The 15,200-nt window shown below is 42.7% G+C and overlaps 3 protein-coding genes across 3 annotated transcripts; all 3 read right to left on the minus strand.

Annotated features, from left to right (window-relative positions):
• Positions 1 to 2,083: 2,083 nt before the first annotated feature.
• LOC111598937 (protein shuttle craft) lies at positions 2,084 to 5,834 on the minus strand. Its single transcript, XM_023314415.2, has 4 exons — positions 5,550 to 5,834; positions 3,042 to 5,488; positions 2,633 to 2,984; positions 2,084 to 2,553 (listed from the first exon to the last, which is right to left on the minus strand). Exons 1-4 carry the CDS (start codon positions 5,820 to 5,822, stop codon positions 2,452 to 2,454), a joined length of 3,174 nt encoding a protein of 1,057 aa, XP_023170183.2. The 5' UTR covers positions 5,823 to 5,834; the 3' UTR covers positions 2,084 to 2,451.
• A 442-nt stretch (positions 5,835 to 6,276) lies between these two features.
• On the minus strand, positions 6,277 to 7,211 carry LOC111598938 (V-type proton ATPase 16 kDa proteolipid subunit-like). The gene has a single exon (XM_023314416.2). The coding sequence runs from the start codon at positions 7,106 to 7,108 to the stop codon at positions 6,581 to 6,583; it is 528 nt and encodes a 175-aa protein (XP_023170184.1). The 5' UTR covers positions 7,109 to 7,211; the 3' UTR covers positions 6,277 to 6,580.
• A 596-nt stretch (positions 7,212 to 7,807) lies between these two features.
• Positions 7,808 to 11,117, minus strand: LOC111598961 (zinc finger protein 250). Its single transcript, XM_023314447.2, has 3 exons — positions 10,994 to 11,117; positions 10,185 to 10,939; positions 7,808 to 8,684 (listed from the first exon to the last, which is right to left on the minus strand). The coding sequence occupies exons 1-3, from the start codon at positions 11,115 to 11,117 to the stop codon at positions 7,854 to 7,856; spliced, it is 1,710 nt and encodes a 569-aa protein (XP_023170215.2). The 3' UTR covers positions 7,808 to 7,853.
• Between the last annotated feature and the right edge of the window lie 4,083 nt (positions 11,118 to 15,200).

Consider the following 15,200-nt stretch of genomic DNA (forward strand, 5'->3'; position numbering starts at 1 on the left):
AAAACCAACTCCCAGATGGAGCATCAACTGTTTTGGGTTAGACGTTAGCGTTAGCGTTAGCATTAGCATCGTATCTCTCGTATTTACTTATGTTGCGTTTGTATTTCTTTTGCTTGACGCAATCTTCTAATTAAAAGTGCAACTCATACCCAGAGAGTCGGGCTCTGACCCAAATTGAACTCTTTCGGCGACAAGGCAACAGCCAGAGCTACCCACTCGAAGCCACGTAACCCACTCCAGCTATTATCTGGCACGAGCCAAGTGACGGGGCAACCACAATATAATCTCTGTGGCATTATATATGCTCCATGCTCCATGCTCCATGCCCCATGCCCCTTGCCCTCATGTCTTCATGTCTCATGCCCGTCAAGCCCCAATGCTCAATGCACAGGCCAAGCGTATGTCTTGAAGCAGCCACTCCGGAGGTCTACTCCTCTTGTATGTGTGTGTGTGTGTTTGTATTTGTATTTTTTGCGTCTTTGTATTTGTTAATAAACTCCCTGGCAGACTAAATTCAAATTACGCACACATCTTAAGACATAGACGAGAAAGACAACGACGTCGGCAGCCATTTCGCTTATAGCTGGCTCATTATGTCAGGTCTATATTCATATACGCCAACAGACTCCCATTCCACATGCTCATACCCATGCCCACTCCTACTCCCGTTCCTACTCCTGTTCCCACTCGACTCAGCTTCCCCTGCCCCGCCCGATTGCCGCATGCGTGAGTGCGTTTCGAGAGAAGCTTCAGCTGGCAGCCCTATTGCTGCTATTGGATGACTCCCGTCTTTTGACTTTGCTTGTCGTAACATTTCATCTTTATTTTGGCATTATTCCCTGGGCGCCGCTTATTGTTTTCCGTGAAAATGGCAACGGCAATGGCAACAAATTAGAAGCGTGCCCAACGCCCGAAACGAACGCAGCAGCAGCATCTCGTTTGGCCCGATCTAATTGGAATATAGCCAAGTTCTACGAGATTTCTTGACTGCGCTGCAACCAACCAACCGGCAGTAGAAGCAAACTTAGGCCATGCACCACCCATTGGCGGCGTCTTCAATTAACAAATGGACTTCAGCTTGGCCAATGTAAAGCCCAAATTGCAATTTCTCACATTAAATAGCTAACAAATATTATTATATAACTTGGACTTGCGTAACGATAATCCTGAGACTTCGTATTGCATTCATCTTTGATTGATTCAAATTAATTAAATATATTTCATTCCAACGTATCCAATTGCAGTTTTGAATTTTAAACAATTTTAATTCGAATCAAATATGTAATTTAAAATATTTTGTAAAAACATAACAAAAAATTATAAAAGCAAAATTTAGTAGAATTATTGAAAGAATCTCAACAAAATTTTTACATTAATTTATTTCTGAAATTATATGCTCAACATTATACTTTAAAAATGCATCATATTATTTTTTTAAAATTCATTAAGCGAATATTTTTTTAAATTAATTTAAATTTCAATTTTTTTCAATCGATTCCATTTGTTCATTCATTTTATTAATTTTGCATTAATAAATTAATATTTTATTTTATTAAGATTTCAAACCTAGCAAATATCATAAAAATGACTGTGGAATTTATTTAGCGCTGACAACAACCTGGTGTGTGTCATGACTAAACATATTCTTAACATCTAATTTTGGAGAATTAATGATTGTTTGTGTACATTTCAAAAAATCTCTAGACAATCGTAACTACATTTTCTAAAGTTTTAAAAGTAGAAATTAACATTTGACTGCAACCAATTCTAATAAATAAAATTTAAACAGCAGCTTAGGAACCTATTTATCATGGACCGCAACCAGCTAAAACACACACACACAACAATATATATTTAAAGGTAATTTTTGACACTCTGGCAACCCTGAGCGTTTCAGTATTTTTTTTCTGATAAAAATATAAGGCGGGAGTTTTTAAAAATGCTAAGGACGACACATTTTATTTATTAGTTATGGTAGTAGAAATAACCTAAGTGATACTTTCAGTCCATGCAGTCGAAATACTTGGTAGGCACAAGGTTTTCATTCGCTGGCTCAGTTTATCCTTTCGATTACATTGCTTGCTTTTTGTTTTTTTGTTGTATTTTGTTTATTATTCTGTATACGCAACGTAGTCGTAGGATTCAGCTTAACATAAATTCATCGTACAACAGTTCAATGTCGATTAACAGTATCCATTTTCCTTAAGTATTGTTCTGTTTCCATAATGTTCTTTTGGTATTTCCTGCTCAGTAATGCTTTATCCCAACAATTTCTTTTCAGCTAACATATAAGAAGTTAAATTCAGTTTTGTTCAGGCTCGCTTACAAGATGCGTTCACAAAGAGAGCCGAGATCGCTATTTCTCTACTCTCTCTATAAACTGTACTACAAAATGTGTTTCTGTTGTTGTTGTTGTTGTTGTTGATGTATGTCGTTAACGATAAGCGAATGCTACTTCTTAAGGCTCCACGCATTGTTGCTAGGCACAGGCACGCGACGTTGCCCCGATTCGCGTGCCAGAACCTCCATAATGCTCGTCGCCGGCAGCCAGCACTAAATAAGATAGATTTATAATTGTTTAGAATATATATGAAAAATAGTTTTCAAATAGTTTTTAGTGCATTTTACTTACGCGTTCCTTGTGTGCCGTGGCAACGACATTACGATTGGGCTCCTTGTCGTAGGAGACAGACTCCACGCCAAATATTTCGCACAGCTCATGCACCAGCTGACGCTTTTCACGATTCATGGTGGGAAACGAGTGACTTCTCGACTTCTGTTTGCTCTCCTTGGCCAGTTTGACCAGATCGCTTAGTGTTTCATAGACGCTCTTCGTTAGCGCCGGATTGCGTTTGGCGAAGCCTCGCAAGAATTCCGAGTACTTAGTCAGCGACTTCAACTGTGCATCCGGATTGCGGGACTGCAAGCCTATAGCCAAACGACGATTGCGCTCCAACAGACGACACTCATCATTGCAGTCCAAGCTGTAAAAAACAAATTCATTTATAGTTAAAGATTTATTAATTATATATTTAACTCACGTTTTATTGGACTTGTTATTTTTGTTGGGCGCTAGAATTTCGCTCAGTTCCATGTAGTTGCCACGCGACATCTCCGCCATGGAAGATGCCAGCTGAGCAGTGGCAATGCGACTGTGCTCGCGGGCCAGCTCCTGACAGCTACGATTCTGTTTGCGATTGCCGCACTCGCACTGCACTTCGACCAGCTCCTTGCAAGGCGTTTCTGGGCAGAGGCCCTCGTGACACACAGCGGCACATTTGTGGCCACACAACTGACGCGGCTTGGTGCAGCTCTGGCGGCACAGCTCGCTCGCCTGCTGGCAGTCGCCTTCATGGCAGGGCCGTATGCACTTATGTCGCCCGCAGGACAGGGGCTTTCCACAAGCGAGCCCACAGCTAAAACTAGCCTGGGAGCACGGTATGGTCTTGCGCTGTTCATGATTGCCATGACACCATTTCGTGGTGAACATCATGCATGGCGGGCAGGTGGCCGCGGCATGACAATTGTGCTGCGGTGCGTGCTCGCAGCCATGGGTACGCGAACAGGGACGCTTGCAGACGGGTTTCTTGGTGCCGCAGGGCACGGGAGGATAGATAACCTCAGCTCCGCACTCACAGTACAATTCCTCGAAGCTGCTGCGGTAGCAAGGCGGACAATTGCCCCGATGGCAGGGCTGATCGCATTTATGACGCCCGCAGGTTAAGGTTCGATTGCAGGGCAATGGGCAGGCGTGATCGATATCGATGCAGCACTCGGCGTTACATTTGTGCTTGCCACAGCTGCGCTTCTTGGTGCAACGTCGCTTGCAGCGTGCATCGTCCGCTCGCGTCGATAGCTGCCGGCACTTGATCATCTGATCCATATGACCGCAACGACATTTCACAGCCGTCTGTTTGGGACAGGGTGGGCATTGACCCAAGTGACATTTACTGGCGCATTGATGTGGATGCGCTGGCTTGCCGCAGCGCAACGTTTTGCTGCACGTGCCTTCGCAAGTGGGCACCGGATCGAGGCAGCTGCTGCGCTGCGACGCGGGCACAGGCAACTTGCCACAGGGACAGCTGGTGATTTGTGTGGGACTCAGCTTGCAGGGACGACAGGCGCCGGCATGGCACGAATCCTTGCATTTGTGATTGCCGCATGGCAAAGGCTTGCCACAGCACTCCTTGCACGAATAGCAGCGCTTATCCTGAGTCTCGCGGGTGCACAGTACCTCCCGCTGTTGCTTGCCGCAGTGACAATTCTGCTGCACTTGATCCGCACACGCCTCACACTTGCCCGCATGGCAGGGCTGCTGACAGCGATGTTCGCCGCAGTTCAACAGCTTATCGCAAATAGCTTCGCATTGCAGCGGCTGCTTCATGGCGCACTGCATCAGCTTGGAGGTGCGTCCGCAGCCACAGCTGCGATTCACATTCGCCTGACAAGGCGGACACGGACCCGGATGACAGAGCAATGTGCACGCATGACTACAGCCCTCAACACGGCAGCACAGCTCGCCACAGCTGTGGGCCAGCTCGTTGCGCGTCAAAGGCGGATTCTTCAGTTTGCCACAAAAGCATAGATATTCGCGCGGCAGTTCTTGCAGCACATTTTGGCAGGCGGGACAGCGCCAGCCCTCGTTCGATTTCGAGCTGCTCGCCCAGGTGATGGTGCACTTCAGATGCAGCACATGATAACAATTCTGGCAGGACCACGTGCCATGATGCGCTTTGATAAGCTCCACACAAACGAGGCACTCGAGTCGGCGCTGTTCAATGTCTCGCATTAGCTTCTCACGCTGCGACAGCTTCTCTAGATCAGGTGCGCGTCTTGGCGAAATTTGTTGATGTGGTTGCTTCTCAGGTGAAGTCTGTGCACTGTCATTGCTATTGCTAGTGTCCAGTTCCTCGGAAGCACGTGGAAAGCCATTGATGCGATCACGATTGCGATTCCAATCATCGCGCCGCTTATTGCTGCGATGATTATCATAACGTTGTTGTTTCTGTGGCTTCTTGCCACGCTCATAACGCTCCGCATTGCGCTCCTCACGATAATCGTTGCGTCGATGCTGCCGACTATTGTTACCGACGCCGCTGCTGCTGCTGCCGCCTTGAGGCTTCGATTGCCTGTTTTCCGCTCGATGTGGCTGCTGTGCTGAATTCTCAGTTGCTGCTCCTCCATTTGGCTGTGTGGCAGTGTTGTTGTTGTTGTTCTGATTTTTAACAGAGGCATTTTCTGTTACTGGTGCTGCTGCTGTTAAAGTGAGCTTGGCAAAATTAGGCACAAATTCGGGCGCTGATGCCTGCAACTTGGAAGCGCTGAAATCGTAACCAGCCGTAGAAGCCGTAGAAGTAGCAGAAGCAGCAAATGGGTTATGGCCAAAGGATGCATAGGGATTTGGATACGCAACAGGATATGCAACAGCTCCTCCAGCTGTATTATAGCTGTCGCCATTTTGATTGCCATAAAAGTGTGGCGTATATAACTGTAAATTAAAAAATGTACACTTTAAGCAGTAACGGAAAATGGAAAATAATAGTACTTACATTGGAGCTGTTGCTGGCGCTGCTGCTGGGCGTTAAGCCAAAAGCGCCGCCGCCGCCGCCAACATTGTAGGAGGAGCTGGCCAAATTGTGTTGACTGATAAATTGATTAAAGTTTACATAATTATTATTATTGTGGCCATTAGCTGTGCTAGAGCATGCTGCCTCGCCAGCTCCATTTGCTATCTGTTGCTGTTCCTGCTGCTGCTGCTGCTGCTGCTGCTGTTGCGGCGGCTGCTGCTGTTGCTGTTGCTGCTGCTGCCAATACTCGGCCATGGCAGCGTGTTCTTTTTTTCTCTCCTCGCTTTTCGCTTTTGCCCACGCTGGCGAAAAGTGAATCCGATTTGTTGCGTATTTCTTGTTGTTGCGCCTGCAAGCAAACGCAAAGTGTATGTTTATATTTAGTTGGGCATAAATATATGTGTACGAATATGTGATTTCACAATTAATTGTAAGAATTACACGAATTTTGTTAATTTGCTTCACTCGAAATTAGAAAAAGAAAAAAAAACAACTAAAGACACACTGCCATGCGCGTGTGTGTGCAAATGTGACAGATAGCTGTGTGGCGTGCGTGTGTATGTTGCTGACGTGCACTGCTACCTTTTTACAGGTACTAGCGCGTCGATGTCTATGTTAACTGTGGAGCAAGCCAGCTTAACTGAACGAGTTTGCACTGTTAGCTCGTGGAGTTCTCTGTTAACAGCGACAGTAACGCTGTTTACTGACGTATGTTATGTTAAATGAAAGGCAACAGCACAGCAACTCTGAACATCACGAACTAAATGTCATCTCAAAAATTTGACGTTTTCTAGGCGGGAATACTTTGGCGCCAAGTTGGATTTTCAAGCGGGCCATAAATTTAAGTTTATAATGGATTGCAGTCTAAATTTTTATATTTTTAATGAAGTAAAGCTTGTCTTCAATGGAGATCCACTAAATGAACATAATCCAATGCAATACAATGCAAAACTTATTCAAATAACAATATAAATATAACTAGAAAACTTATTAACAAATCAGATGCTTCTCGTTTAAATATCTTTTGTATACAAATAGATGGCCACAATCATGCCATACAGACCCAGGACTTCAGCAAAGATTAAAATCAAGATAATGCCAATAAATAGCCGCGGCTGCTGGGCCGTATTACGTACACCTGCCTCGCCCACACATCCGATGGCATAGCCAGAGGCCAGGCCACAAACGCCCACAGATAGACCGGCAGCCAAATGTATATAGCCCTGGACAACCGAATAGGTGGCTGCCGAGTCTAATTTGCCAGATATCAGCACTGAAACGACCAATCCATAGATAGCGATAATGCCAGCCATGACGACGGGTATGATTGACTTCATGATCAGCTCAGGTCGCATAACACCAGTGGAAGCAATCGCCGTGCCCGACACTGCTGTGCCATAGGCAGCGCCAATCGAAGAGAAGACTATGGACGAGGCCACGCCCATTATGCCATAGAACGGGCCATAGACAGGATATTGTACCAGCTGATTATCCGTAGACTGGTTTTCATCAACCGGCTCCACAAAAAGCGAAATATTCATTATTGATTCTTCTTGATTTTTCTATTGCTTTGAATGTTAGTTCTTTTATCCCTCGGAAATTCGTATTTAAATTAACTTAAATCACATGCAAATGCAAATGCAAAGGCTACCTTAACTTAAAAGACTTAGAATATATATTTACAAGTAATTGCAGTAAACTGTAACTGTGACTGTCACTGTAACTGTGATATTTAAGAGAAATATTTATTATATTTTTTTCCCTTATAAATTATATATTTTTAAAACTTTGATTTTTTAGTCATATATATTTCTCTATATATTTTCTCGAATCGCGCTTGTTTCTATGTGAGTTAAATATCTTTGCTTATTTTTATGTATCATATTAACAATTTTCTAAAATATCTATATCAAGTTAAAGTTACATAAGTTTGTAATACTATTTCAATATTTGATGGAAGAGTCTGAAAGCAGTTCGAAGGACGATTTAGTCTGGAAAATATTTTTTGTTAAGCTGAACATTTAAGAGACTAGCTTCATATATATAAAAATGTTCAATTTTTTCAATATTAAATTTCTTAAGCATACGAAAAAGCAAAATTGATTTGGGAAAAATAAAAATTTACACATCAAAATTCTAATTATCTAGGTGAAAGAAAGAAGGTTTTTTGGTTGTTTTATAAGAAAATATATTATTAACACTAAACCCTAAAGACTTCGTTCACTCGAAACTGGTTCAGTCACAGTTTTGCACTCTCTGTTTCGACTTTTCGCATCCGCTTCTTGGCTAGAATGTGCGCAGATTGCTGAGCAGCGTTTGCTGCGGCGGCGGAAATGCGGCTGCGGCAGTAGCAAACGTTGCTGGTGGCATCGCAAAACTGGGAGCTGTGGCCAGCGTCAATGTGTGCTGCTGCTGTAGATGCTGTTGCTGCTGCTGCTGCTGCTGCTGCTGCTGTTTGGGGGGCAACGGAAATGCCTGTGCGCCATCTAACGGTCTGTATTGGCACTTCTTGGCATGCGTGCGCATGTTGCTGGACTGTGTGAAGGCCTGATTGCAATTGGGATGTGGACAGACGTAGGGCTTACAGCCTGTATGATAGTTGAGATGCGTCTTCAGATGGTGTTTCTTAGTGAATGCCTTCGGACAGAGAGGGCAGCTGAAGGGCTTGATGCCCGAGTGCAGGCGATGATGCAGTGTCATATTGCTGCGATCCGCAAAGGACTTGCCACAGACGGAGCATTGGTATGGCTTCTCTCCGCTATGGGTGCGCATGTGCTGCTTGAGCAGCATTTTGCGGGAGAATCGTTTGCCGCATTCGACGCATTTGTGCGGCTTGACGCCCGTATGGATGCGTACGTGCATGTTGAAGGCAACACGTTGATTAAACGACTTCGGGCAATAGGGGCATTCGTATTCCTTGCGATTTCGATGGATTTTCATATGGCTGCTGAGGTAGCCCTTGTCGTTGAAAGTCTTGCCACATTCCGGACACTCGGCCGCAAACTCTTTGGTGCCACGATGCACGGATAAATGATATTTATAGTTGCGCAGCTGTGAAAAGCCTTTGCCGCAGTCGGAACATTCGTAGCGCGGCGATTTGTGTGTCTTCTCGTGCGCCTATAATGCGATAGAAAGAGAGCGGTACAAATGGTGAGTGTAAGTAAGTGTATGTGTGAAAGGGAGAATTGAGAAATGCTGCTCATTGGCTTGGTGGCCATTTTGTTTAGCTGCGCTCAATTGTTCTCTCTTTCTAACGGCTGTGCGCGCTTGTGTTTGTGTTGATGTGCTCTCACTTTGGCTTAGCTGCTGCACCCATGCGTAAAACCAGTTCTCACATTTTCGTTTGCTACTTCTTCGCCTGCTTCTTCTTGCTCACCGTTTTGCTTCTGTTTTGGGCGCCACCATTTTTAACGATCTACATGATTTGCATGAGCAGCGCAGCTGCGCCGCTGCTGTCATTTCGCAGCCTCTGCTGACCGCATGTTCGCTCTCTGCGCAACGCTGTTTGCTCCGCCTTTGCTTCAGACCCCGCCCCATTGGTTACCTTGCTTTGATCATAACGTGTTGCCATTTCAAACAAGTAAAATAATGCCTTGATCTGCCTAACGAGTGCCTTTACCTATATTTAAACTCTACAGCAAACAGATTAAACGCTTAAGATAAGCAAAACTGGATTTATCTGAATTCAAATACAACTTATTTTTAAAATATTTTGTGACTTTAAATAATCAATAAACGAGCAAAAGCATTTCTAAATTTAATATAAAACATCATTGTTACTCAAGGAAAAAGATTTCTTTGTCTGTTAAGTCTTTTGGAAGTTGTTAATGCCAACAAAAATTGTGCTTTCCTTGTCAACCTACATTTAATACATATATCTACATATATTCTCATTGAAAAAAGCAATTGAGTCATAGCTTGAAAAGCGATATATATTCCTAAATTGTAGCAAAGATTAAATCATCTTGTTAAAAACTTTTAAATTAATAAATTGAGGTTCCCGATTTAACAAAACATTCAACATTTTTATTAAAATTATTATGAATACTCAAAGTATTTATAATATTTTTTAGAGCCATATTTAATAGCCGAAAACTTTTAGACCAGATAAATCTTTAATAATGAAATATTTAACCTGGTAACAAATAACTCTCAACAAGAATAATTTGCTTTGGAACATTAAGGCTTGGACGTAGCTTTAAAACTGGTTCGGTGTGATAATATGCTTTCATACTAACTAACTAACTTTTCCTACTTTTATATAAGACTTGTTTTATGTACACCCCCGCATTAATAAAAATGTACCATTTCATATTACCTCATTTGCTCTCTTTCCTTTGCCATATCTAGTGTCAAACATAAAGATAATATGCTTCTTTTAATTATCGTATAAATTGAGTTGTTTTAGTCTCTAACGTTAAGAAGATGTCTTGAAAACTTTACAGCCTGTCGAAAAATACATATTTACTTTCCAAAAAATAAATTTCTTAAAACTCCCCTTGCTTATAACTGATCAAGTTCACTAGAAAACTCACCCACTGTGCAAGTTTTCAAGCTACCCTCTTCTCTCCTAGAACTGTTCTAGTGGGCAACCCGCCCACCCTTCACTCAACTCACCTGCAACGTTTCGGAGCATCCAAAGACCTTATCGCATATGCGACACTTGTAGCTGATCTCCTCGCCGGCGCTGGTGTTGTTGTTGTTGTTGCTGTTGCTGTTGTTAGAGTTGCTGTTGTTGCTGCTCAACTTGGGCAGCATTGCCACAGGTGAAATCGCAGTTGCTGCAGCTGTGCTGCTCAGATTCAGATTCGTTACTGAGATGTTGGTCAGGGAAATGTTGCTGCTGGCGCTGGCGCTGAGCAGCAGCTCCCGTGACGGCAGTCGGCAACTGCTGGAGCTGCTCACCGAGGAAGCCGCCGGCGATATTAGAGGCGTTGGCTTATAGCCAGCGCCGAATTGCTTATAGTAGTCCAAACACTCCAGGCAATCGGCACGCGTGCAGGCACTGGAGGACTTGGAGCGCGTGGGACTCTGCCCATTGATCACATAAGGCGCAAAGTAACGTTTCTGCTGCGAATGCTGTTGTTGTTGTTGTTGTGATTGTTGATGCTGCTGATATGGCGAGGTGGGTGGCGTTGTCAGACCGGCGGCAGCTGCTGCCGCGGCATAGGCGGGCAGCAAGTGTGGAAAGAATTGCGCATAGAACTTGGTCGCACTGGCCATGGCCAACAAATCCGGCGGCAACATCGCATAGCCGTAGGCAGCGGGACTTAGCTGCACGGGCGCAGCAGCTGCTGCCTGAACAGCCTGCTGACGACTCTTCGATAGATCCAATATATTGCTAGCAGCAGTTGATGCTGCTGCTGCTGCTCCTGTAACGATTGTTGTCGTTGATTTCTTGACCGGATTATCCTTGCTGGCCGAGCTGCCCAATATGCGACTTATGCTGAAGTCCGTTACTTGTGGCGCTGCCGGCGCCGCTGCCAGTTGGGGGCCGGGCGAGGCGGCCAGCTCATAGCTGCGCTGCAGCATCGTATGCTTAAAGCCCATTGCGTTTGAGTTAACGTTCATAGACCAGTTGTTGCCGTCGTCTGTCGCGCTACGCGTCAAAATACGAAATGTGCGGCTACAAAAGCGAGCAACGGTCCACAACGTCTTTTGAGCCAAGTCGAGATTGAAGCTGAGATCGAAGCGCGCTCACTCACTCAGCTGGCTCTGTCTCTCTGACTCTCGCTCTCTCTTTCTGTGGCATTTAATTGGTCAAGAAACGAGTTTGAAGCTGCGCTCTGAGTGAAACGCTCTCCCATGCAGCTGAGCCAATTAAGCAGCCCTGGCTAACAGCAGCTGCCTGCTGCGCCTCCAATTACCAAAGCTGACGCAGAGGCCGAGAACTATTTGGTAGTAGCATTTTACTAGTCACATCTATCATAACGTTTATCACTAGATCTTGCGCTTTAGATGCTCATTCTCTCATTTACCTCACTCTCTCTCTCTCTATGTCTCTCTGAGATTTAAGATTTCGTTTGGCGCGTTGTTTTTGTAATTAATTGCGGTAATAAAATGTGCGCATCGTTAAATTTTCAAAATGTATTTCTCTTGTTGCTGCTGCTGTTGTTTTTATTTTTTTTGGTTGTCCGTCCTGTCCTGAGCATGTGTGAATCTTACGGTTATGCGCATACACCTGGCCTGCTCACTATGCTGCAGGCTGCGCACTGCGAGCGTCTCTCTGTGTGTACGTGGGAGCTACTGAGCCAAAGGCAAACTAGGAAGCATCGTGACATAATCTGTTGTCCAGCTTTATGTAATGAGCTCCAAAGGAGTGCAGACAGATCTTGACATTTATGCAACTGACTCAGTAAGTTGGGCAGCAACCATATGTTGGAGAGCGTAGTGCCTGCCGGAGTTCTTTTAGCAGAGAGTTATTAACAGAGTTCCTTTATGGGAATACAACTTAAATATCTGTTCACAAAACTCTTAAACATACCAGACTGAATGATGTACTATTTCATGAGCAACAGAAGGGCTTTGGAGTCAGCACAAGCTGAAGTTCGAGCTGCATAACAATTGGCTTCAAGCTCATTTCTATATCCCTGTCAAAGCTTGACTTATATTCGTTGATTACCTTTTTAAGGGACAAATCTGTCTATAAGCCATGCTCTAGCTTAGGCTTTGTCCACAGCTAGAACCAGTCAAAAGATGAAATCGAAAACAATATCAGGATGAATTATAATATCTCCTTTAATTTTAATATTGCAGTTGAACTTTTTATTATTTATTAGTCTGTATCTTTTCCATCTATCTACTTTTATTTTAATGATTTACCTTCACATATAATAGACAAATTTGTAATCTATATTTCGGGTTAAATAATGCAAGTCCAAGCCTTAAATTTAGCCTCTGCACAGACAATGAAATAATAAATGGGTAGCGATTGAATGATAATGTTTGGATGTTTCGCATGGCCAGTCATGGGCATGGGCTTCAAAAATTTTGGCCTCAAAAGGGCGTCTTCGGTTTGTAGCTGTTACATAAAATGTCGCAAACAATCTAAGCCAAATATTTGGTCTAAAACAAGGCAAACATGACGCTGCAGCCAACGTATTCCCCAGGCCTGGTGAGCTTTGATTCATTCTTGTTTCTGAAGTTGAAGAGGCTCGTGAGGGGACGATGCTAAGCTACGATTGAGAAGATGAAAACAGCATCGAAACAGAACAAAATAAGAAAATCAATCCTTGAAGTGCTTCGCACAAATTTGTAGTGTCTGATGAACATTGATTTGCAGAGCACCAAATACATATTCATGAATACATTAAGAATTTTGAAGGGAATATTAACTTATTGAACTGACCTCGTATGTGCTTGTTCAAGTTTCTTCATATGGTGAAGTTAAATGTGTTTAGAATTAGCTCAACTTGAATGTAGAAAATATATATTTTTTCCATTTATATAATGTGAGACTTTCTGAACAGACCTCGTATAGACCAGCTTATATATATTGATAAGTATAATTGAAATATTTACATTTGAATTTATATTTTTATAGAAATTATCTGAATAATAATACTTTAAATTCAGCTATTCTCACATACCTAAACATGTTTTTTGGATTATCTACAAATTATTTATTGTCTCATCTTTTAATGCTCATGCTGCAAATAATATTTGATAGAAAACATTTTCTATTACAAAATAGGCCCTTTCTCTGCTCCTTGCATACATATTTTCCAGTCTCAATAATTCTCTTTATCCCAACTAATGTCTTGATTCATATTTTCCTCAACAACGCATCCTTTCGTGCTCTGCATTATTTCGCTACCGTTAAACTCGTCTGATTCATGCAACTATTTAAACAACTCGACTGACTGCAGTTCATGTGACATACATACACACACACACATATGTATTTTTATATATCGAGTTATAGCTGCTTTGCATAGCATCAGTAGCGCCCATAAAAATGTGCAAAACAAAACGCCCAACTTGATTTGTATGGAACGAAAGGCCAATAAATCTACAGGATGCACGCAGAATGAGCAACAAAATGGTGACACAGACGCCCATGCGGGAAATTCAAGGAATCGCCTATATATATGTCGCAGCGGCATATATATATGTGAATGAAGTGATATATATATAATTAACAGCTACAAGGCGTTGAGTCAACAAGGAGCGGGCGGTCTCTCGCGTAAGTATCCAATTGCAAAGCCAATTAGAGCGCGCAGCTACCTGGGACTTTAATCTAATGTAAGCTTATCTTGTACACGATTTGTCTGGGCTCACTTACAAAATGCGATCCATATCGCTATCGCAACGGTGGCAGATGAGCATTACCCGTGCCGCACCGTGTCGTGCCCTGCCATGCCCTGTCGTGCCTGTGTCATGCCTTGCCGCCAATAGACCGATCTACAGCGATCCTAGACTGATTGATGGGGTCTGCTGTCAACAAGCGGTTCGCTCCGAACTGCATAAATTATAATTATAAACGAAAACTACAAGAGAGTGGAAATACATACTAAAAAAAGTAGAAAACAAAAACAAAAACAAACAAAAATTAAAGAAGAGAAGAAAACTTGTTCATTTATTTCGTGGAATTCCGCACAGATCATTTACATATGCGAGCGAAAGAAACTTTAAATTTTAATTACACTCACTAAATCATCGGGCCGAGCTAAGATTCACCAGCCCCTTACTTTCTATACCCTGTACATATGACAAATTTGGTGGAGAGGGAGTATTCGTTCAGCTCACAAGTGGGTTCAGCCAGAACCCTAACAAAGTTAGAGACATGAAAAAGCTACAGAAAAACTACATTTTATGTTTAGTTTTATACTTTCCGACAATCGATAAATATCGATTCAAGAAAGAAGAAGACGCCCAAAAAATAGCAGTGAAATGGAAAGAGCAGTGAAATGGAAAAAATGTCTAACATTTGCTATAACTTCCTAAATTTTTACATTACTCAAGCTCGATAAATATCGATAGGAGCATGTTTTGAAGACTTGAAGGAATATGCACGCCAAATATGAAAAGCAAACTCTTAAGGAACATAAAAATACCAAATATATTTAACTTCTTCATAAGCTTGCCACAATTTTATGTTACTCAAAATCGATAAATATCGATAGAAGCATATTTTGAAGACTAGAAGAGACATGCACAACAAATGCACTCTATTGTCTCTTATAAAGCAGTGAAATATCGTAAGTTTTACAATTTTTTTATAATTTTTCGATATATATGAATATCGATAAATATCGATTTCGAACTAATCTCGGAGATTAAAGGAGTTTCAATATGCCAAATTGTGTATGTTATTAGATATGTCTCAAGGTCAAAATATTTAATCAGTAATCAAGACATTGTAATACAGGGTATCTAATAGTCGTTTACGCTGCACTGAAGCACACTTACTCGTTTTTTGGTCGCATGACTAATGTTTATTAGCTGCTAATGGTTTGTTTTACAAAAGCTACGTGGCTTGATTCAGAGCCTGAAGCCTGAGCCTGCCCTGAGCATTGGTGTCCAGAGTCTGGAGTCTGGCGTGTGTGGAGACTCCCAAAACGACTAACTCCATGCCACAAACTGTTTCACCCGTTGACATTTTGACAAATTTCCGGCTGCTCGCTGCCGTCA

This window comes from Drosophila hydei, unplaced genomic scaffold (genome assembly GCF_003285905.1).
Source record: "Drosophila hydei strain 15085-1641.00,03,60 unplaced genomic scaffold, DhydRS2 tig00008116-arrow-pilon, whole genome shotgun sequence".
NCBI classification, from domain to species: domain Eukaryota; kingdom Metazoa; phylum Arthropoda; class Insecta; order Diptera; family Drosophilidae; genus Drosophila; species Drosophila hydei.

What these genes read in the sequence shown, in the direction of transcription:
- LOC111598937 (XM_023314415.2), bottom strand. Translation starts at nt 5,822, where the DNA reads ATGGCCGAGTATTGGCAGCAGCAGCAACAGCAACAGCAGCAGCCGCCG. An exon ending in GCGCCAGCAACAGCTCCAAT is followed by an intron (nt 5,489 to 5,549) that starts GTAAGTACTATT and finishes TTTAATTTACAG; the next exon opens with TTATATACGCCACACTTTTA. An exon ending in CCACGGCACACAAGGAACGC is followed by an intron (nt 2,554 to 2,632) that starts GTAAGTAAAATG and finishes TATCTTATTTAG; the next exon opens with TGCTGGCTGCCGGCGACGAG.
- LOC111598938 (XM_023314416.2), bottom strand. Translation starts at nt 7,108, where the DNA reads ATGAATATTTCGCTTTTTGTGGAGCCGGTTGATGAAAACCAGTCTACG.
- LOC111598961 (XM_023314447.2), bottom strand. Translation starts at nt 11,117, where the DNA reads ATGGGCTTTAAGCATACGATGCTGCAGCGCAGCTATGAGCTGGCCGCC. An exon ending in CATAAGTCGCATATTGGGCA is followed by an intron (nt 10,940 to 10,993) that starts GCTCGGCCAGCA and finishes CAATCGTTACAG; the next exon opens with GAGCAGCAGCAGCAGCATCA. An exon ending in GATGCTCCGAAACGTTGCAG is followed by an intron (nt 8,685 to 10,184) that starts GTGAGTTGAGTG and finishes ATCGCATTATAG; the next exon opens with GCGCACGAGAAGACACACAA.